The sequence below is a fragment of the Talpa occidentalis genome, unplaced genomic scaffold (assembly GCF_014898055.3).
Source record: "Talpa occidentalis isolate TD23 unplaced genomic scaffold, MPIMG_talOcc4v2.1 talOcc4.13, whole genome shotgun sequence".
NCBI lineage: Eukaryota > Metazoa > Chordata > Mammalia > Eulipotyphla > Talpidae > Talpa > Talpa occidentalis.
Window position 1 is genome coordinate 38,888,259 of NW_023601322.1, and position 23,771 is coordinate 38,912,029.

At 43.9% G+C, this 23,771-nt stretch overlaps 1 protein-coding gene across 3 annotated transcripts in view; it reads left to right on the top strand.

Moving 5' to 3' along the window:
* Nucleotides 1-4,607: 4,607 nt before the first annotated feature.
* The window catches only part of ANKRD29 (ankyrin repeat domain 29), a 54,476-nt gene continuing 35,312 nt past the window's right edge, over nucleotides 4,608-23,771 (top strand). For 2 of the 3 annotated variants that reach the window (XM_037508731.2, XM_054694136.1), the window contains exons 1-3: nucleotides 4,621-4,665; nucleotides 16,988-17,098; nucleotides 21,398-21,496. In XM_037508731.2, coding sequence (XP_037364628.1) covers nucleotides 4,645-4,665; nucleotides 16,988-17,098; nucleotides 21,398-21,496 — 231 coding nt within the window. In that variant the 5' untranslated portion in view covers nucleotides 4,621-4,644. Of the gene's footprint in view, nucleotides 4,666-16,987; nucleotides 17,099-21,397; nucleotides 21,497-23,771 lie in introns of all 3 variants that reach the window. The other variant, XM_037508730.2, reaches the window with a different exon arrangement.

A 23,771-nucleotide genomic window follows, 5' to 3' on the forward strand; every position in this document is an offset into this window, starting at 1 on the left:
TTGCCTGGGTTGGTTTTATTGGATCGTGCTAATCATCAGTGGCTCTTGGGTTCACATTAATAAAGAATTGCAAAACTGGAAGGAAAAAAAATTACCTGGGCTCAAATACCACCATCTTACTTTTGGTCCTTGGAATTACAAGCAAGTTTGTCATCCACTCTGCTTCTCAGTTTCATGATCAATAATAGCTTGTTTTGGGCCTCCCCTGGTGGCGCAGCAGTTGAGCGCTGGGCTATGAAGCTGCCTGCAGCCAGCCTCTGCAGCGCCGGTTCTATCCCAGCCACCAGCGAGGTTCCCACATGGCGGGGCAGAACTCTCCTGCCTGGCTCCCTGCTCCCCTCAACAGTGTATTTCATCAGTCTGCCTGTTCTGTTCCCCGCTCTGGCTCTGGTGAATTCTCTCACTCTCCCGCGCTTCTAACGGTACCCAGTGCTTGTATAAATAAATAAAATCTTTTAAAAAATAAAAAAAAAATTTAAATAATAGCTAGTTTTGGAATGAGAATAAAATATAGTGATACATTCAAATTCCAGCACATTATAAACATTAATCACCATGGGTTAAGTTCCCGAACCCTTGTCTCCCTTCTCACCCTATATCAAATAATATCAACTGCAGCTAATAGAGAAACAACAGTAAGTAGCTTAAACAAGAAGTCCAGGGAGGCATCCCTGGTGAACAGGGGGTAAAGACACAGCACTATGAAGCTATCTGCAGCCACTGCAGCACGAGTTTGATTCCGGGCCAGGGAGGTAACACACATGGTGCAGCAGACCTCTCCTGTCTTACCTGCTGCTCCCCTCAGCAGTGTATTTCTGTAGATCTGCCTGTTCTGCCCCCCACTCTGTCTCTGGAATCCTCTCATCGCCCCCCCCCCGCATCTTTGACTTGCACCCCAGTTCTTGTATACATAAATAAATAAATCTTTAAAAAAAAGAAAAAGAAGTCGTCCAGGGACATGGTAGTTTCAGTTGACACCATCTATTTGCTCTGCCACCCTTAGGGGATAGATCACAAAATGGCTGCAGCAATTCCAGCCATCACATCCATACAGGACAGAGTCCCAAGGAAGAAAGGACACTGGGTGTCTCTATTAGAAGCAAGGAAGCCAGCACATCTTTTTTGTCTCAAAGGTCAGAATTTGCCACATTGCGCACATTTATTTCGGGCATCATCAGAGAACTTTGAAAAGAAAAAAGGGCTGGGCTCCCCTGAAACACATCCTAAGGAAGGGTATACACAAAGCAAAATTTGTGTGCTGATAGGAAAAGGAAAAGGGCCATGGATGTTGGGGAAAAAGTTTCACTTCTGCATCTGTTATATTCCCCACTGCATGAAGCCTTATCTAGTGTAAATTCTCCCCTCTGGGAGATGTGGGGAAGAAGATAGACAGGGAGTATAGATAGACATGCTGTCCAGGGCAGACTCATATTTGGGGTGAAAGGGCTTGGTGACAAAAAGAGGAGGGAGAGGACACAGTAGAACAGCATGACCTACTTCACAGTTCTGTCTACACAAGTCCTGCTAGAGCATAAACTGGGACAGCACAAAACACATGACAGACTGTGCTGGTGTGAACAGAAGGTGATAATGAATGCAGACGGCCTCATTTAAAATCAACACAGATGTCTACGCATTTGAGTAGTAGATGTCCACAGAGAATAACGGTGGGCCTCTGACCACGTAGACAGGGAGAACACAAATCTACTACTACAGAAACATCTAGTAAAATAATGACTAGTAGGTTTTGATTATCTACCATATCTCCAGCTATAATTAAACCTTAAAGAAAATAAAATACAATATGACATAGGATCTGGCTTTGGAGAAGTTAAACTCTGCTTGAGGAGTCAAAAGTAACAGAGATGAAGTCAAGGGCAAGGCCAGACCCTTTGGAATCAAAGGTTAAGGGATGTGGTGCAGAGTGGGGCAGAAGGCTGCAGGGCAGGGAGCAGGAAGGGGACTTGAACTGGGAGTAACCCTTGGTAGGTCAGGATTTGGCTTAAGGCAGACAGAGGAGAGAAGAGGGCCAAAGGAATAAGAGGGAAGCTGATAACCAGGAGAATCCTCTGATGAGAATGGAGTTGCTCTGTTGGTCAGGTGAAAAATTATTTGGACAGGAATGATGGGGTCATCGAGATTTAATTTTGCATATTAGGCATGGTGGGTCACTGTTAAATTTTGGAATGGGCTACTTTTGGACCTATCTGGTCATGATCACGAGGGTTTTATTCTGTTTGGGGACTTTTTTTTTTTTAAGATGAGCTTGTCCAGGTATGTGGGATATTGTGCAGGTGACTTTGACAAAATCCCATTAGCAGTCTGGTCAGAGGCTCACTGCCAAAAACAACTTTGAGCCACAAGTGCCCCAGTGGGAAGCCAGACAGACATAAGTAAAGGCCTAGCCCTATCACTCATTAGCAAATTACTTCATCTCTCAGAACCTTCATTTTTTCATTTATGAAATGGGCATAATGCCATCTCATAGGAATTTTTACAGGAAAGTTTTTGTTACATAGACAGCACACAAAATATTCATTTCCCCCCTTTCTTCCTTTTGTTTACCAAAGTATTGAAGCAAAACCTCCAACCACTAATCTTACATAATAATGTTTGGTAACTTCAAAACTGCTTCATCCAGAGACACTCAAGGCAAGGAAAAAGTTGAGTCTTTCTTGATTTAAAAATTAAAATTTTCTATCAAATTTTGGAATGATTTATTTAAAACTGCTTTGAACATAAAGAAATACAATGTATCCACAAAGACTAAACATTTTTATTGTCATTATGAACTTTTATTTGTAGCTGTATTTTTTAACTTTTTTTTAAGATTTATTTATGCATACAAGAGTTGGGGTACAGGCCAGAGGGGGGTGAGAGGATTCACCAGAGCACCAGAGACAGAGGGGAAATAGAACTGGCAGATGGACCAAAGTACAGTGGGGAGGGGAGCAGGGGGAGACTGGAGAGGTCTGCTGAGCCATGTGGATGGCTCCCTGCGGGGAATATCAAACTAGTTCTGCAGAGGTTGCATCTTAACCCCTTGGGCCACCAGGGAAGCCCTGTATTTTTTAACTTTTAAATTAAATATTTGTAACAAATGCAAATGAGAAGAGAAAAAGGGGCCCAGAGATGAGGGGAGAATGAATAGATTCTGGTGGGGTGGGAATGAGATGTTGACTTCTCCTTTCTCTTGAATTTTCTAGAAAGACAAGAAAATTGCCTTTTATACTTTAACAAATGCGTACAGAGCATCCCACATTGACCTCCCGAAACAAGCCGGAGTCAGGCGACCAGCAGCAGGCTTGCGGAGTGGACAGCTCCCGCCACACTCCAGGCCTGCAGCACAAGGTCCAGGGGAGGTGACCAGGTCATCAAAGGTGGGAGGATAGGAGTGCATTTCTAATTTTACCTTTCACTTCAAAAAGAAAAATACCACTTAACAACTTGCCTATTCAGGGCCTACCCGGTGGCGCAGCGGTTGAGCGCTGGGTTGCAAAGCTGCCCGCAGCCTCTGCGGCGCCGGTTCGATCCCCGGCTGCTCCCTGGCCACCGGAGGAGGGTCCCACATGGCGCGCAGACCTCTCCTGCCGCCCGCTGCTCCCCTCAGCAGTGTATTTCAGTTCTTCTGCCTGCTCTGCTCCCGGCTCTGGCTCTGGTGAATTCGCTCACCCTCCAGCGCTTCTGACTGTACCCAGTGCTTGTGTAAATAAATAAATAAATCTTTAAAAAAAAGCTTAATTTAAAACAAACAAACAAACAAAAAAAAAAAACAACTTGCCTATTCAAAAGGCTTGTCTCCTAGGGCCTTCCCCAGGAGGGAAAAAAACCAAAAACAAGATTCTTAAAAAAACCTGGAAAGGCAAAAATGAACTTAGCTATTTGAAAGGGTGGTGGGATGATGAGTGGGGTTTTTTACCTCTTGTTTCATTGACATCCTCTTCCTATCCTTGTAGTAAAGAGGCCACAAAGACCCTCTTTCGGAGGGTGTGTGAATGGCTGGGGACTTGCATGCGGGGCTACTGTGTGTGAACCTGAGTGTGTGGGGTGCGGAGATGGCAGGATGTGGAGTTCGGAGAGAGTGTCTGGTCGAGGGTGGCTGTGTAACGGGCGTGTGGAGGGGTGTGGAGTGTGTGGGGGGGGGTTCTGTGGAGAAGAGCTGGCATTGTGCGGGGGGATGTAGTGTGCAGTGTAGGGTGTTCAGAGTCTGGAGAGGATATGAGAGCGAGTGTGGGCGTGGGGGTGTGCGTGTGAGAGCGTGAGTGTAAAGTTGAGTGTGTCTGTGTATTGCGTGAGTGGGGAGGGGGTGCGCCGCGCGTGAGCAGTTGGGAGAGTGTGCGAGGTGGGCGCTGGGAGGGCAGCCGCGCGTGTGCTGAGTGTGCGGTGCGTGCGCCGGAGCGGAGCGTGGAGGGGGCCCCAGGGCGCCGCCTAAGTGTCCCCCGCCAGCCTGCCCCTCCCATCCCCCACCCTCTTCTTCTCCCAACCTCCTCCCTCCCGCTCCCGGCGGCGGCGCGGGAGCCGGGCCGGGCGCGGACTGGGGCGCGGCGCCGCGCACGCCGCTCTGCGGAACCCGGGGAGGCCGAGGGAGGGTCCGCGCGGAAGCCCCGCCGGACGCGCGCCGGTGCCGCCCGGGCGGCCGCGGACATGTGCAGGATGTCCTTCAAGGTGAGCGCAGCGGCCCGGGCGCGGGTGCCAGGCCGCGCGGCCGACCGGAGGCGGCGGGACCCGCACCCGCCCGGAGGCGCCGCCGCGGGCCCGCAGGGCGAGGTGGGCGCACCCGCCGGTGCGGAGCGGGCGGGGACCCGGGGGACCGAAGCTGCGGCCGGCGTTCGGGCGGTGCGGGCTTTGCTCTCCCCGCCGCAGGCTGCGGGCTGGGTGCGCCCGACCGCCTCGCCTAGGGGTGGCTGGGACGGTCGCCCGGGAAACGGCGGGGCGGGAGGGAGCTTTCCCGCAGCCGCGCTCTGCGCCCGAGGGCTGGGGCCGCCGCGCCGCCGCCCTGCGCGGCCCCGGGACGCGCTCCCCCTGGATGCAGCTGCACCTCTGCTGCCGCCTCGCCCGAGTCCTTTCTGGGCACTGAAGCTGAGTGACCCGTACAGAGTGGAGCCGCAGCTGATCAGGCTTCAGTGTCCAAAGTGGAGCTTCGTCTTATAAGTTTATTGAAATCGTTTTTAGGATGAAAGTGAAGTAATTGATTGGCCTCAGCTGGAAGGTTTTACTAAAGCAATAATTAAAATAGACTGGGCATTTAAAATGTGCCCATCTCAGAACCAAGGGCATCACGTGCATCTTTCGAATCCTTAGGCAGACTCGGGAGAAGGTACTTTCCTGGTTCTCGCGCGCTACTTCCCTCCCTCTCTCCGACTCTCCTCTCTTACTCCTTGTCTCCTACTTCTCCCCTCCCTCCTTCTTTTAGCAAAAAAGCTAAAACGTGGAGAAGTTATCTCTCGCAGGCTTGCACTCAGTAAGTGAACAGTGTTAAGATTCAAACCCTAGTAGTAGTCTGGCCCCAAAGCCGCTGTCCTCCTGTCTCTTACAGCAAGTCCCATCGTTTACAGTAGCTGTAAGCAGAGGAGTGACTGTGCGATTTGCATGTTAGAAAGCTCTCTAATTAGTTTGGAGTGGAGGATGAGCTGAGAGACAAATCAGGAGTATGTTGAGGTCATCTTGTTCAATGAGATTTGCGTGTTAGACTTAGAGGATTGAAGGGAGTGGATGTAACTTCAATCCTACAGAATTCAGTGACTGATGTTATTCACTGAGTTAGGGAAGGCCAGAGAGGTAAAGATAAAATATTTGGTTTGAGGCTTGTAAAGTTGAGGAGTGGATGGGAGTCCAAGCAGAGATATTGATGAGACAGATAATAGGGCAATCAAGGCAGGAGGTAAAGATGAGATTTAGGAGTCTAGGAGAGATAGCAGTGTTAAGTGGTAATTGAGCCCTTGTGATGACCCAAAGATATCATGAAAAGATGGAAATTAGAGTATGTGCTCTCACTGAAGTCAAGGGTCTCTCATCTTTCAACAATGATGGAAGGGGACTCAGTGTTAAATACCACTGAAAACTCAAACAAGCCAAAAATTGAAAAGTGCCCATTGAATTTAATAACAAAACAGCCACTGGTAACCTTGCTGAGAGCAATTTTCTGTGAAGCTCTGGGTTCAGGAGCCAGATTGCAATGGCTGAAGAAGAGAGTGGGTAGAAACCACAAGTGTAGAGTATACTTTCCCAAAAAACTGCAAGAATTTTTGAACTGCAGTAGGAATCCAGAATTGGTCAAGGATTTGTTGCTTAAAATGGCAGACTTGAGCATCTTTAAATGCTGATAGACAACTCAACAATAATCAGAAAACCCAACTTTAAAATGGGCAAGATGGGAATAGACTTTTCTCTCCAGGAGATGTCATAGTCAATAAGCATCTGAAAAGATGCTTTAGGCAAATGCAAATCAAAACTATTAAATATCACTTCACACCCACTAAAGTACTGTAGTCAACAAAACAGGCAATAACAAGATGTGAAGAAAGTGGATTTCTCATACATTGCAGGTAGAAATATAAAATATTGCAGAAACATTAGCAAACATTCTAGTCGTTCTTCAAAAAACCAAATAGACAGTGACCAAATGACCCAGCAATTCCACTCATAGGTACATACTCAAAGGAAATTGTAAGGTCAGGTAGGACACTGGGCAGGTTTTCTAATATCCAGCAGACCGGGTAAAGGAGGAGTCAGAGTCCTCAGTGGTTTTTGCAGGTCTTTTATTGGAATTTACCCGGTACACAGCAGGCAAGGGTGCTGACAGGCCTCCCAGCCCCCAGCAAATCCTTACTCTATCTGGGCTCTCCAGTGATCTCTGCTTCTGCTTCTTTGCTTCTCTCTCAGGTTCTCTTCAGCTTCTACTGGCATCCCCATGACACCACCCTTAAAAGCCCAGTCTTAGCCCAGGTGAATCCCATCTACCTATGCCCACACCCTACTCCAGGTGCCCGCCATCAGGCATGCATTCAGGACCACAGGGTTCCGTCATCTATCCTGATGGTGGGAGGGCAGAAAAGGCTGACATTTTTCCTTACCCTACAGAAATGAAAACATGTTCACACAAAAACTTGTCATAGTAATGTTGTTTATGATAACAAAAAATGGAAACAACCCAAATATGTCCATCTTTTGTTTATCATTGAAATAAACAAAATATGGTATGTGTTAGTCAGCTTGGGCTGGCAAAATCCCATAGACTAGGCAGTTTAAACAACAGACACTTTTTTCTCAGAATCCTGGAGACTGGAAAGTCCGAGATCAAGGTCCCAGCAAATGTGGTGTCTGTTGAGGGCTCTCTTCCTGTCTTGTAAACAGCCACCTTCTTACCGCATCCTCACATGAGAGAGAGAGGAAGCTCTAGTATCTCTTCCTTTCTTATAAGGAGACTAATCCCATTAAGGGGTTCTACCCTCATGAGCTCATATACCCTGATGTAAAGGGCAGGAATGGACACAGTGCAGGTTTTCTGATCCCATGCAGACCGGGTAAAGGAGGAGTCAGAGTCCTCGGTGGTTTTTTGCAGGTCTTTTATTGGGGTTCACCAGGCATATGGCAGGCAGGAGTGCTGGCTGGGGGGCTGGCAGGCTGGCAGGCCTCCCAGCCCCCAGCAAGTCTTCACTCTATCTGGGCTGTCTAGCGTTCATTCTGCTGCTTCTCGGCTTCTCTTTCGGCTTCGGCTTCGGCTTCTACTGCTGCTGCTGGCGTCCCCGTGACGCCGCCCTTAAAAGCACAGTCTTGGCTCAGCTGAATCCCATCTACCTATGCCCACACCCTACTCCAGGTGCCCGCCATCAGGCATGCATTCAGGACAAGGATCCATCATCTATCCTGATGGCAGAAGGGCAGAAAAGCCTGACATTTTCTTTACCCTACACCTGATTATCGCCAAAAGGCCCCACCACCAAATACCATCACATGGAGAGGGCTTCAACATTGAATAACTGGTGGGGGGACTGAGGCGATACAAAATTTCAATCTATAGCACACTCTATCCAGGCAATGGAATATCATTCAGCCATAAGGAATCAAACACTGATAGAGGCTGCTACATGATGAACCTTGAAGACGTTTTGTTACATGAAACAAAAGGATCATATATGACACAAAGGAGCATATATGATTCTATTTATATGAAGTCCAGATGGGCAAATCCATAGAGGTAGCCGATTAGTGGTCGCCAGGGGCTGGGAATGAAGGGGGATGGGGATTGATTGTTAATAGGTACAAGGTGTCTTTTAGGGGGGTGATGACAATGTTCTAGAATAGTGGTAATGGTGGTACAACCTTCAGATTACCCTAAACACTACTTAATTACATACTTCTTGTAGTATGTAAATTATATACAATTTACAATTTTAAAAGTGTTTAAATGAGGATGGGGAGTACTGGGAAGGTATGGGAGTGGGGGAAAGGGAATTGAACTAAGCCTATAAAGTGCTCAGGATGAGGAGGGCCAGAGGATGAGCGAGGCTTCATTACTTACAGGGGTTAGCTGGCCAGGCGGAGGACAATCTCTGCCATTGGGGTAAGAGGAGAGGAGGTAAGATTGAGCATCTTTGTTGGTGTTTTGTGAAGTGAAGGCCACGATGAGGTTAGAAATTGAACTGGGTAGGAAGGAAGGTGCCTGAATTTTCAGTGAAGAAAGAAGGATCAGGAGGTGAAATCTGCCTTGAGTTGAGACAGGATGAGCAGGGGAGTGGCAGATATTTATGCACCTACCTGGAAAGGTAGTACCTGGAAGGAAGGAGAGGAAGGCTAGAGCCTGTTTCCCACCTTAGGGCTGGAGTGGAGAAGGCCCAGACTCCACCAGGCCTGCATGGTGGGAGCTGAAGGCGGGGAGACGGGGGTGGGCACTAGGTTAAGGTGCTAGATTGAGGATGAAAAGGAATTCCAAAGGGGCAGAATAAAGGTTATGAATACCAAATTGAGCAATCAATAAAGTTGATAGTAATGGTACATTTTGGAGCTATTTAATTAACTGTGCATTAACACTGACTTTGGAGCCATAGATTAACTTTTTTCATTTTCCCAAGCTTGGGTCTCCAAAGCTTTTATTTAGAAAAGCCCAGCCTTGTTGGCCAAGTCTGTGGGAGAATAAACAGAGCATTATAAATCACCATGTAGCCTGTTCTCCATAGTCAGAGTCATCACACGCAGAGGTGTTTGCTTCTAGGCTGAGGGACACTTTTGCATCTATTTTTTGTTCTTTCCCCATTATGCTGTCAGTAGTCTCTTCTCACTGGTATTGCTTTGCCTCTTGTAAACTTCCTCCTTCACAGTTGGCAACTCCTAATTTATCCTCCTTGGGAAAAAAGAGACACGTGTTTCTTAGAATTGTTCTTAAAATAAATGTGAACTTTCAGAGTGCAGGTCCGAGCTTCTTTGCTGAATAAAGTTTATGAGTTTCAATACATTGACTTTTAACTTTACAACAGTTATTTCAGCTACTCAGGATTTATTCTTCAGGGCTAAGGTTGTGAAATTCTGTTGCAGTTGGGGGGCTACTTCAAACACAATAGAGAAGGTTACCTTAATAGAAGAAGCATCACTAGGTAAAGAACAACACCTACATCTTTCTTTTCTTTTTTTTTCCACTTGTATTTAAATTTTATTTTTATATTCCCGCATACAATTACGACCCCCTTATTTTGACCCCAAGCCCTCCTTTCCCCGCCCCCCACCCCCATAGAGTGTCTCTGGTTCATAGTTGTTTGTTGATTTTGATATTTTCTTTCTTATTGTTATTCTTTTTCCTGGTCCCTTATTTAAGTTTTCTAGATTTCTGTTATGAGTGAGACCATCCGGTATTTTTCTTTTTCTTTCTGGCTTATTTCACTGAGCATGATCCCTTCCAGTGCCATCCATGTTGCTGCAAATTGCATGTGTTTATCTTTTTTGAATGCTGAGTAATATTCCATGGTGTATATGTACCACATCTTCTTGATCCAGTCATCTATTTTTGAGCATTTGGGTTGTTTCCATAGCTTAGCTATTGTAAACAGTGCTGCTGTAAACATAGGGGTGCAGGTGTTCTTTGGAATGGGTTTCTGTGTCCTTTGGGTAAATACCTAGGAGTGGAATTGCTGGATCATATGGAAGCTCTATGTTTAGTAGGTCAAGAAATCACCACACAGCTCTCCATAGTGGTTGGACCAGTTTGCACTCCCACCAACAGTGCAGGAGAGTTCTTTTTCTCCACATCCTCTCCAACACTTGTTGTTGCTAGTTTTTTTAATATGTGTCATTCGAACTGGTGTCAGATGGTATCTCATGGTAGTTTTGATTTGCATTTCCCTTATTACAAGTGATGTTGAACATTTTTTCATATGCCTGTTGGCCATTTGCATTTCCTCTTCAGAGAAGTTTCTTTTTAGCTCTTCTGCCCATTTTTTGACTGGATTATTTTCTTTGTTTTTGTTGAGTCTCATCAGCTCTTTGTGGATTTTTGTGATCAGTCCTTTATCATTAGTGTTGTGTGCAAAAATGTTCTCCCAGTTGGTGGGGTTTCTCTTTGTTTTTGTTATTGTCTCTTTTGCTGTGCAGAAGCTCTTTAATTTGATGTAGTCCCAGCTGTTTATCTTTGCCTTCACTATCACTGCTTTGGGTGATGTGTCTGTAAAGATGTCCTTGATGTGCATATCATGGAGTGTTTTGCCTATATTTCCTTCTATGTATTTTATGGTTTCAGGTCTAATGTCTTTAATCCATTTTGAGTTGGTTTTTGTGCATGGTGTTAGGTAGTAGTCAAGCTTCATTCTTTTGCATGTAGCAACCCAGTTTTCCCAGCACCATTTATTGAACAAACTTTCTTTGCTCCAATGCTTATTCTTTGCTCCTTTGTCAAAGATTAGTTGACCATAAATCTGTGGGTTTATTTCTGGATTTTCTATTCGATTCCATTGGTCTGTGTGTCTGTTCTTGTTCCAATACCATGCAGTTTTGGTGATTATGGCTTTGTAGTATAGTTTGAAGTCTGGGAGTGTGATGCCTCCATTCCTTTCTTTTTTTTCAGGAGAGCTTTGGCTATTCGGGGTTTTGGTGATTCCATATGAATTTCATCAATAATTGTTCTATTTCTTTGAAGAATGACATTGAAATTTTGATTGGAATAGCATTGAATCTGTATATTGCTTTGGGTAGGATGGCCATTTTAATAATGTTTATTCTTCCAATCCATGAGCAGGGGATGTCTTTCCATTTCTTTCAACACCTGCATCGTTCTTCAGCATGTCTTACCCTAGAAGATAGAGCACCTTTGTGTCACATTTCATCTTGGTGATAGAAACTGCTCATGCCTTGGCCAGTACGGAAAATTGTGTGCTCCATCCTTGTTCTGAAAGTATATAAATTATCACATACTCAACTCCCCTTTGCCAACCAGCTGATTTGAATGAGCCACAGGAAAATAAATTTAAAAAGTCATATATTTTTCAACAACTTTATTGAAAAACAGATCACATACTGTATAATGCACCCATTTAAAGCTTTCATTTTAGTGCCTCCCCAGTGGCGCAGCGGTTGAGCGCTGGGTTGCGAAGCTGCCTGCAGCCTCTGCAGCCGGTTCGATCCCCGGCTGCTCCCCGGCCACCAGAGGAGGGTCCCACATGACGCGCAGACCTCTCCTGCCGCCCGCTGCTCCCCTCAGCAGTGTACTTCGGTCCTTCTGCCTGCTCTGCTCCCCGCTCTGGCTCTGGTGAATTCTCTCACCCTCCCACGCTTCTGACTGTACCCAGTGCATGTATCAAACAAACAAACAATAAATAAATAAATAAATAAGACATGCCTCTAGAAAATTAAAAAAAAAAAAAAAGAATATTCACAGGGTTGTGCAACCGTCATCACAGTCAATTTTAGAATATTTTATTCAGCCCCTGCAAAAGAAATCACATACCACTCTCAGTCATTACATATTTCCCTGACTTCCCAGCAATCAATAGCTGCTAATCTACTTTCTATCTGGGTAGATTTGCCTATTCTGGACATAAATGTTCCAAGCAGACTTTAAACATGGTGTTGAGTTCTGAGTTTGGAATTGCTGTTATATGAGCTTACCTGTAAGACAGAAAACCTTGAGCAAAACACTTGCTTTTTCTCTTCTGTTTCCTATCCCTGACAAAAGTATAAGGATACTGAAAACAGAGTCTGGACTTCTTTAATGTTTGTTAAGCCTTCTGAAAATTTCAGATACTGGGAACAAAGTGGGATAGTGGGTTAGAACAGGCAGTGAGTGACCATCAATATCCTTCTGCACATTTCTCAGTCCTACTTCGTACCGTTGTTTCTCCTGACCTCTAACATCGAAGAAACTCTTTATTGTCAAAGCTGATGTACTCTTAATTGAGTTAATGAGTACCAGTGGAACGCTACACTGTTCAAAACCCCTTCTTTAAAACCAATAATTTAAATCTCTCCCCCACCCTTAGCTTTTATTCAGAATTCCAGTTCTGAACAAGTAACAACTTTCTGTCTGTTTCCTCTCTTTCCTTCTTGTACTCAGTTTCTAGTAGTGTGCAAATAAATAGTGAGCCAAAATTCTGGTGGAAAATGGGGGAAGTATATGTGTAAGTTTATAATTAGGTTCTCTTATAGATATAAGACCTCAGACTCTAGACTAAATCAGGGTTGGATTTGAATCCTGCACCTCTTACTTTCTAACCTTGAGTAATTCACTTCTATGCCTCAGCAGCTCCAACAGTGAACCATAAGGTAAACTGCAGACTTTGGATAATGATGACGTGTCAGTGCAGGTTAATCGATTATAATAATGTACCTCTCTGGGGACAATGGGGATGTTGACTGTGAGTATGTGGGAGCAGGGGGTAGATGGGAAATCTCTGTATATCCCTCTTAATTTTTTTATTTTATTGTTTTTAAAGATTTATTTATTTATTTATATAAGCACTGGGTACAGTCAGAAGTGTGGGAGGGTGAGAGAATTCACCAGAGCCAGAGCGGGGAGCAGAACAGGCAGACTGATGAAGTACACTGCTGAGGGGATCTTAATTTTTTTAATAAACCTAATACTTCTCAAAAAAAGGGGAATAATGATAATACTACTTTGTGGGTTTGCTCTGGGAATTAATGTGTTAGAGCAGTGAAAGTACTCAGCACACTGCCTGATACAGAGCAAGAGCTCAACCTTGCTTTCTGTGGCTATAACTTGTAATATGGCGGCCAACTAGCATGAGGGAAGCTCACTGGCCTTTTATAGAGGTCAGAAAAACCATGGGTTTAAATAGTAATAGCATAACTGGTAAAGCACTTAACAACCTGTGCACCATCTCCTTTAAAGGCTAAAAGGCTTACCCCATTCCACTCCACCACAGTTATGAGTATGTGCTTATTATCCACAGCGGAGGTTGGACGTTATCCCAGCAATGATGTGCATAGATCCCAAAGAGGAGGAGGGTTAGGGGACTTTCCATCTTGGTGAAAGAGGAGCTAGGACTGAGGAGGTCACTGGGCCCAAAGCTGTCTCATTCCTTACTGTCTACAGAAGAATTCTGCAGGAGACTGGACGGGGTAATGACCGAAAGGGCAGCCTCACAGGCCAGGCTGAAGCCTGCTGTCATTTCTCACTTCATTATGTGATGAGCTAGTGATATACCACTTCACTGAACTGTGACAAGGATCAAATGAGCTCATATATGCAAGGAGGTGCCAAGTGGTACAGAGGAAGCAATAACTATTAGCTCAGGATTCCTGCCCTCCAGTAAATGTCAGCCACAGTATGAGAAAATCAACCCATTTCTTTACTAGACATCTCCACCTAAAATCCCCAGAGGCACTTAAAACTCAACGTGTTCAAAGCTGCATTCATCATTTCTCCCCAGAACCTCGCCTTTGTGCCGTATTCTGGGTTTCATGAATGACACCCATCAACCAGGCAGTCAGTCCAGACTCTCTCCCTACTTTTCTCCACAGACTACAGCTATTCAGTTTAACTCTTGAGAATTTCACTAGTCTCTCTCATCTCCCCATCCTACTATTGTTGCCTCAACTCAGGCCCTTTTTATCTCTTGCCTGGTCTATGCAGTTGTCTCCTGACCTTGTAGACACCAAGCTCAATCTGGCTTCTGTCCTCAGTCAGCTCTCCACAAGGCTGCCATGGAGACCTTTCTGAAACATAAACCTGATAGTCTTTCTCCACCTAAAAACCTAACCCTGACTCCCTACCACTTACTCGGAAAAGTCCAGATTCCACAGTATGGCACAGGAGCTCCTTCAGGATCTGGCCCTAACTTTCTCCCTTCCTCCCCTCACATCCTTCACCCCAGCCCATCCAAGGCCGAGATGGTTCCCAGAGTGCTGGTGAGCTGAGCTTCCATGTCTTTGCTTCACCACCCTGTCTGCCAGGGGTTCTTGTCACCTAGGCCCTACTCATCTGTCCAAATTTCTCTCAAGAATCCCTTGTCTTTGACACCACTCCTGGCCACCTCTTCCCCTCAGCTAGAATAGACCATTTTCTGTTCTCACCACAAGTATCTCATTCCTACTCTAGCACAGATAATAACTTCTAAGCCTTTTGACATGACTTATTTCCCTACTGGGTAATAAGCCAATCATCACAGATCAAGGTTGACTCATCCCTCTAGCTGTAGCCCTGGCCAGGGCCACTGCCCCTAGTTCATGCTGGTGGACACCTGTCCACTTGGGTGCAAGAACTGTGAGAGCCGCACATTTGTAACATTTCTTGAGCATTCACTGTCAAAGTGTGTTTACGTATATGATTTCATTTAACCTACAACAACACATGAATGAGGTACTACAATTATTGCCGTTTTTGGCAGGACAGAGAGGAGTTAAATAACCCACTGTGAAGGTTACTTAATATCAGAGATGTGAAGTAACAGAGCATGGTGGACTACTCTCTGGTGCCTCCACTCCTAGTAAGTCAAACCCCTGAGCGCAAAGGAAATATTTACAGTTTTTCATAAAGATTCATTTATAGGAAATGGACCTTATAGGAACTCAAAATGTTTAGCCCTAGAGACTGAAGAGGCTCCCGATTGGGAAGTTTGTAAAGACAATAGAAGTGTGTGGTTTGCAAGTGGTTTTTGAAAGGTATTTTGGGCTTAAAGTGACATAACCAGGTCACTGAAAATTATTTACAATTTATTACTCTCAAGTAATAAATTTTTCATGTTTTCAAGTTTCAGGAAAAGCCAGCAGAGCTGTTCCAGGGTCCGTATTAAATCTTCTGCCTAATTTACCCCCCCAAACTTATTTCTGGCCTTGTGCAATCCTGATATAAAAAAAGGGCATTGTGTCATGATTTATTATACAAGTCAAACCTGCCTTATCGTTGCTTCCCTCCGTTTCTAAAACATTAGAGCCAGCCTGGTGCAAATGCTACAAATAATGGGTGTGAACACCCTCTTGTAGTCTGCCTTGAGAACTCAAGGCACAGTCCATGTACACCTTCAGGGAAAGTCAATTGTTCCTCTGGAATTTGAGGTGAATTTTTTCCTCCACACTGAGCCAGAAACTTATTCAAAGTTATGTTTGTAATCTGCTTATCTCTGCTCGCTTCACCATGCTCTCATCTCATAGACTGGAATTCTAAGTCCACTAAGCCATGTAGGCGCTTGAAGGGCTTCTGAAATGCAATCCTTGCACCAATAAAATCTGCTGTCACTGTGCTTTCATTTCAGATGGCTCCCTGGAGAAGTTGAAGTTGTTATTTCCTTTTTAACTTAGTAAAGTTAGACATTATACTTAATACTTTATCAATATACTTAAAAAACGTATGGCATAAAAGACTCTTGAATCAGATGGGTGTCTCAAAGTCACTCTGCTCCACTGCCCCCTCACCCCAAAGTGTTTTTGTTAAACAGTTTGACTACTAGAAAATTTCCTGGACCAGAAAAATTCTTTATTAGTATCAATATTCTGAATTAAATTTTGCCTATTGATTCTAACTTTGTAACAAAGAGTGGAAAGAAGGAAATTAGCATTTGTATGCATTTGTGAGGTGCTGGGCACTTTGCTGGCCAATTAAGCCTACATCATTCAGTCCACACCATAAATTTCAAGGCATGTGATACAATCTTCATCTGAGCAAGAAGAAATTGAGACTCACCAGGGCCACATCCCTTGCCTAAGGTTGGGGTTGAAACTCAGAGCTATCACATTCCAAAGTCTATCCTTGCCCCAGGCCCCACCACAGATTGGTCTCTACAAATCCAGGTTCATTTGTTTTAGACAAGGAAGTTGTGCTGCAGTCAACTCTACCACTCTGGTCTTGGAGAAATTTTCCACGCTGTTCCTTCCACAGATAGGGTCCTCACATTAACTTTGCAGCCTTAGAATAACCCAGTAGTGGAGTGAGGAGCCATGCGAGGACACATAATAGCATTTTCTGCCCAGAGTCCCTTCTACTCAACCGAAACCTCTGGCAAGTTCCAGCTGAGGCAAAGAAAATTAGGTGGAGGGAAAGTGAGGCCCTCACCCAAACAGCTGGAATTGAGTAGAAAGTGTTCAGGGCATAGAAACAATGTGGGTAAACTCTTTGGAGAAGTCAGAAGTGGAGGAGATTCCACTCTGCCTAGAGGTGAAGACAGATTTGGGAACGTTTCAGGGAGGAAATAGCATTAAGCAGAACCTTGGCCTTGAAGGATGGGGGAACATTCATTTCAAGCAAAAAGGAAACTATGAACAAAGACACAGGCAGGAAAGTGAGGACATTGGTGGGAAATAGGGTATTAATAGTGCTGTATTATCAACGATCTTGTACTTCATAACAGCACTGTGGCTTGGGTATCTGGTGTAAGACAGAAGGCAGTCCCTTACCAAGTATATTACAGTCTTCTATTGCTGGAGGAACAATTTCTGAAATGGTAGGGCACATCTGGAAATACTCCCTTTTGAATGATACTATATACTTGCATAGAAGCAGTCATGTCAACAAACGTTGATTTTAAGATCCTGTTTCATTTTGCCTCTGCAGAAGGAAACTCCACTTGCCAACGCCGCATTCTGGGCAGCAAGGAGAGGAAACCTGGCGCTGCTCAGGCTGTTGCTGAACAGTGGTCGGGTGGATGTGGACTGCAGGGACAGTGTATGGACGGATTCAGTCTGTATATGCATGCCAAGAGCACGCTATTTCCCCCATTGGCATGAGAACACCCCAGGAATACATTTCCCTTTACAATGCTTATTTCCTTTTTCATGAGTTGGCTTGCTTTATCCCTTTCAAAAAGTCCACAGTACCCTGGTGAACTTGGATACCTATCAGGAAAACAAAATCACATGCATCAAACAAAAGGAGGCCACTAAAGAGAAAGAGGCACTTCATTGGGCATCCGAATTGGCAAATTCCAAGGAGAGAGGGGTGTTGAGTCAAAAAATTCAAACCAACTGCTTTTGTGAAAAGGTAGAGATAATATAGAGCAGAACTGGGCTGCTGTGGGCTCAGAGTGAGGATGAGAGAACTGAGAAATGGAAGCTTCCACCCAGCCTCTTAGCCTTCATTACTTTTGCAAATATCAATATACTAATTGGCAATGAAGGGGAAATTCAAATAGATACTAGGTTCACTGGCAGGCATCCTAGAGAGCATTCCCTTTCCGCTGAGGCAGGGATTTCCTGTGGGATGTCCCTGCATCTCTGAGAACAAAGAGGACCTAGGAAGAGAGAAAAGGCAGGAGAGGGAGGGGCCATTCTGGTTTTCAGATTTAAATAAAATGTGTTCAAAGGAGCCTTATTGTTTTCCTGAAAACAGGTGAGCCATTTCCAGCTTTTGCACACGTTTGGTGAGATCAGCCAGAAGGCAGAGAGATGGCAGTTGCCCACTGGATTTCTTCAGTTCACACCTCCAGATCCACTCTACCCTGTTGCTTGCTCTGGGTCACAGAGTCTGAACTGAAGGGCCTGCCCCCAGTGGACTCCCTTCCCTCTGGCTTCCAGAGGTTTCTCCCGTGGGAATGTTGGCAGGAATCCCATGTGAGGCAGGGACATTGGGGAGCCCAGTGGCCTCCCCCCTCACTCTTCATCCCAGGAGCCACTACCTCCCCTCCCTGTGCCTTCAAGCCTGGTCGAGCTGTGGAGCCCCACTGCTCTAGCTCCCAGTCCTACACTGTCCTTTGTTATTACACTGCAGCCGCAGCACAGCTTTATACGTAATCTCTTTAGTAAACTCTTCCAGTTATCCTAATGTGAATGTACCATCTGTTCCTTGGCAGGACCCAGATGGAGTCTCGGGCATGTGTGAACTAGTCATCCTGGTCTTACTTGGATGCTAGTGGTCTCCCCGTGCACACTGGAGTAGGGTGACCAGTTGTCGTTGTGGCCACTGGATGACCACTTTGCCCCTTTGTCTTGAAGTCCCCCTTTGCAGACTCCCTTATGACCTCTGCCTGGCTTCCAGCTTCCCAGGGCCACCTCACATGCTACACACATCCTGCATCCCAGATAGCACTCCCCACACTCTGCCTTCTTGGTGCCCCTCCCCCATCTGAAGTCTCCTGTCCTGCTCTCTCCTATCCCTTCAGTACTCACACACTGTCTCTCTGCTGCATGACCAGCAGCTGCCTGGGTTTAAAATTTGCTTATATCAACAGATATTGATACATTTCTAGAAGGTTTCTCATTTATAACAAAAAGTCATTTTCTCAGGATCTTTCTGGACACATGATTGCTCAACCCAAAGAAGCAAGTCTACACTTCAGACACCTTGTTGATTTTGAAAGGGCATCTAAGATTGGTAGTAACTGTGAGGCAGGGAGACATCTGGGAACAGCACATGGGCCTTTGTTCTCCCTTCAAAATTTCTCCGTGTGGGGCTTGAGGGATGGGGTCTGCCTCCTCCACATGCCACCTAAACATGGAGTCTAGTTCCAGGCTGGGTTCTGCGTGTAGAAAATGTTTCTAGACTACAACTCCTATGAGATCTGGTAGGATGTGAGAGAGGCCCCAGGGGCTTTTCTGTGGCCACAGTCAAACATTTCCAAGAAATATCATTCTAAAGCACAAGTGCATTATCTATCAGCCACCCACTGCATGGTAAAGCTTTGATTTGTGGACATCCATTCATCTTCCACTCCTGGCTTAATGCTGTCTTTATATGATGTAAATAAACATTTTTCTGCTTTGCTCCTCAACTCTGACACACATTTGCTACAAAGATGTACAACAGCAAGATTCTCTTAGTCTTGCTAGATGTGATAATATGTGTGTTGGACTGCCTTGCTTGTTGTGGTCCTTACTGCCTTTATAGCCATTATATCCTTTGTTCAAAATCAGCTAATTTTATTTTATTTCAAGATTTATTTATTTACGCATACAAGAACTGGGTGGAGGCCAGAGGTGCAGGGGGGTGAGAGGATTCACCAGAGACAGAGTGGGTGGGGGGAGGGAACAGGCAGACTGACTGAAATACACTGCTGAGAGGAGGAGTGGCTGAGATAGGAGCGGTCTGCTGTGCCATATGGGTCAGCTCCCTAGCCGGGGATCGAACTCGTGCTACAGAGGCTATGGATAGCTTCATAGTGCTGTGCTTAACCCCTTGCACCACCAGGGAGGCCCCTCAGCTAATTTTAAAGAAACTAATATCAGGAATGAAATGAAACCATTTTAATCTTTAGAGAATGAAAATCAGCCAAGCTAACAGTTTTTAAATAAAAGAATTACCTTCGTGTAGCTTAATATGTAAACAGATACCACATCTTTATTCTGTCTCCTTTGTCCCAACCTCTGAATTTTTTCTTGCTTGACCATGATATGGAATTGAAAAACAACCTATAAAGAATTATTTTTGTTATTTGTTTTATTCATTTTTCCTTTAAAATAGATGAGCCCAACACTTTGTATTTTCTTTTTAAATATCCAAATTAGGTGTGCTGCGCTTCCTCTGATTTGTGATTGATTTGTACTTTGAGACCAGTATGACCCATGAGAAAAAAATGTTCTCACCTCTCACATAAAGGATACATTCATCACTTCCTAATCAAATTGGCTTTAAGTCAAAAATTTTTCTATCTGCAATCTAAATAAAACTTCTCATGTACAAGAGGAAGTAATACCAAGTTTACCCCTCCAATCTTAGAAAATACAATAGAAGGAGTTCAACTGAATAACAGAGTACAGCCCAGAGGAATATCTCCATTCAACACAAACTATGATCACATGGGGTAGAAAAAATATAGAGCAGTAACATGAAGCCATTAGCTTTATTTGACTCCACTGCATTCTTTATATATAACAAGCAAGACTTTGCACTGTTATTCACAGAAATCAACAAAAGTTGGATGATAAACTAACATTTACTGAACTATTGTAACATTATTTTAATACCCACGCTTACTGAATTAATCTGACATGACTAAGTACATTGCCTGAACTCACGTTTCATTTAATTTAATAAGGCAGGTATGTTTATTCTCCATATTACAGTCTTTGAAAGGTTAGATAACCAGCCCCGGATCATACTATCAATGACCACTCAACTATGCTGATTTCTTAACAAAATCCCCCAAGAACAATGCTTCTAGAAGCCGCTTATCCCCCCAGTACCTAGTGAACATTCCTTAGGTGCAGAGCTGTCTGTTTCTTCCTTGTCACCCACTCCTGACAGGCTAGTCACTAAATATGCAGGGAGTGGTTAAGGTTGCAATCTTAAGCCATTGAGAACAACTGTAAATTAAACTACAAAAGTCTACCTGGACATACTAGATGGTGTGCCTCAAGTCCTTGAATCTTAAAATTGGAGGGATTTTGGTAATCATCCCATTCACCCCTTTTAACTTTTTTTATCTTTTTATTTTATATGATTGTATTTATTTATTTTTTTATTCTTACAATGTTTGTTTTCTTTTCTCAAGAAGATGTGGTATATATACACAATGGAATACTATTCAACAATCACAAAAGATAGACTAACACCCCTTTTTAAAGAGATAACTGAGCCCCAGGAATTATAAGCAACTTCCCCTAGGTGACACTGTTGGTTGATGGCAGAGGTGAACTTGGACCACTAGTCAGACGGGGCACCTAACTTTTACTTCTATTATCTCTCATTTCATTGAGACTTCAAGACTGAGAAAGCCATTTGGTGCCATTTAACTCTTTTTTGCCTTAATAATAGTATTTTGGTTCAAGAATCATTTAACTGAGTCATAAAATGTGATCATTACATCACTGTTGCCTTAAAATGCAGTAATCCTGGTTCACTTGGACTGCCTTTCTGAAGGTAATGGAGGTAAGTGAATTTTTAAATTGAAATTTTCAACCTCTGCAATTTGTCAATTTGCTTTTCCTAGCTAGTTTGTATTGTATTTCATGAGATATTTTTATTACTGCTGGATGTTTTGCATTTGACCTGGTAATGGCCTAACTGTTTACCTGTCTCTCCTCCATCCAGAATGGCACCACACTCCTCATGGTAGCCTCCTATGCTGGTCACATAGACTGTGTGAGGGAACTCGTTCTGCAAGGAGCAGACATAAATCTCCAGAGAGAGGTAGGTCAGGTTTTACACATAAATCAGAATGATCTGGGTGACAGGGACTCCAAGTTTTCACAATAGCGATTTGGTAAGAAAGACAATAGTAATCATTGCTTTTTCCCTACATAACATTAAAACCCAGATTGAAGACTTTATTATGCCTAACATAAGCCCCAGGAATAACCACTGATTGTATTTCCATTGAGCATTTCTCATTAGGCAAAGGCTGGGGTAACAAATTCCTAACCACATTCCCTGAACACTCATAAATGTCATCCCAAGCTTACATCAGTCTCTTCCTTCTTCCCTTGGGCTGAGATGCTGTTAAAAAACAAACAAACAAAAAACCACAGGGTTTGTGCTTTTAGAAGCGTTAGGTAACTAACCTGTTCTTAATAAAGCTAACTCACTAGGCTATCTCCACCATCCTTGCCAAACCATGTTTTCAAAGGACTCGTGTATTAAATGAACTGCCCCCACAAAAGCCATGTGGTGAGTATTAAAATGTGAGCCTGTTCCCACTCTTCATTCAAGGGCAATCTTGGGAGTTCAGTCTGGACAGATGATCCATCTTTGGTTCAATGTAGAGGAGCAGTGGGGGATGAGGGCATTTTAACATACTTTGGGATTAAGGTCTCTGGAGGCTAAGTACATTTCTGAGCTGCCTCAGGGCCTGGTAAATTAAACTGGATGGAGACACAGGTCAGCCCTAGAGTGAATCTCACCTGTCAATTCACACTGACTCAGTCCTGAGATGGACATCCTAGGGCAACTCCAAACCAGACAGGAGTGCTTGATTTTCTGCATAAGAGCGTGTAGAACCTGATCTGCAACTGTTTCAGAAAGGACCATTTGTTAACCAAATATTCATTAAGCAATACACCCCATCTTCCTGGCCAGATGACCACCTCTGAGCAGAGCAAAATAAAACTCAAGAGGTATCAGGACATGGTCACAAGTTCTAAGGGAAATCTAGAAGTCCCTCCCATCTCCCTTTCTGGGTGTCCCCCATATCACAGGTCATGAAAGAGTGACACGACAGATAGAATCTGGAGTCTGGTTCTGCATAGCACTGGGTTGGCAGCATGGCCTGTTAAGAGGAGCAGTACAGAGACTATAGCAAATCTGATCTGTCTTCTCACAGATAGATTCTTCTGAGCTATTTCCAAAACACTGGATAATTGTTTTAGGTCATTTTCACTTCAGCGACTAATTTTCTTCTGGGTGGAAAATATTTAGACCCATTTAGAATTATAGTCTAAAATTACCCTAATAGTTTAATTTTCCTCTCTGCTTTAGTCTTTGTTTATTTTAACTTTAAAGACAAGACAGATTTTCTCTAATAAAAACAATATGATCCAAATCTGTTTACTTAAAAAACTTGATTCTGAAGGCCAAATTCAATATACACAAGAATCTCTTCAAAACAACTAAGAAAGGCTGGGAGAAGAGAGATGTTTGGTTTCCAACCACTGTGTGGTTTTATAGTTTTATTTTTTTATGTTTGGTTCCAAATTGTTTAGCTAATATTCTCGGAGATGAAAACTATTATACATTGAACACAGAAGCCCTTGAGGACTTACCAAAGTGTGCCAAGGCTTGAGGCAACCTGTGTGTCTCAAATGATGTTATTATATGAGTTGCTATTGGTCCCCTGAATTTCCTGAGACCTTGCTAGTCTCAGGTGCTAGTGCGGCTAAAACAAAGACAGACTCCAACCTCATCTCCAGTGTTCTGGAAGTTGGGCATGTCTAATAGTGCTGTACAACTTACTCTTATACCAGACTTCTATCTTGGTTCATTTGTAATCAATTTTAAGATACCAAAATACAGGTCTTCCTCTACTTATAATAGGGTTACATCCCAGTAAACCCATCATAAGCTGAAAACATCATAAGTCAAAAAAGCCTAACTTACCATATATCCTAACTTAGTCTAGCCAGTCTTAACTGTACTTGGAACACTTTTATTAGCCAGCAATTGGGTAAAATCATCTAACGCAAAACCTATTTTATAATCAAGTGTTGAGTACTTCATTCATGTAATTTAGTGAGTATGAAAAAACAGAATGCCCACATTCCAAATTCAAAGTATGATTTATACTGAATGCATATCATTTTTGCACCATCATAAAATTGAAAGATCATCAAAAATCAAACTATTATAAGTCAGGGACTAGTCTGTACTTGTTTCCTGAAAAAGTACCTACCATTGTTTTTTGGGAGGTTGGACAACTAGACACGCAGGACTTGCTAGAGAGACAAACTGGAAGCTGATGGTCCTAAACCCC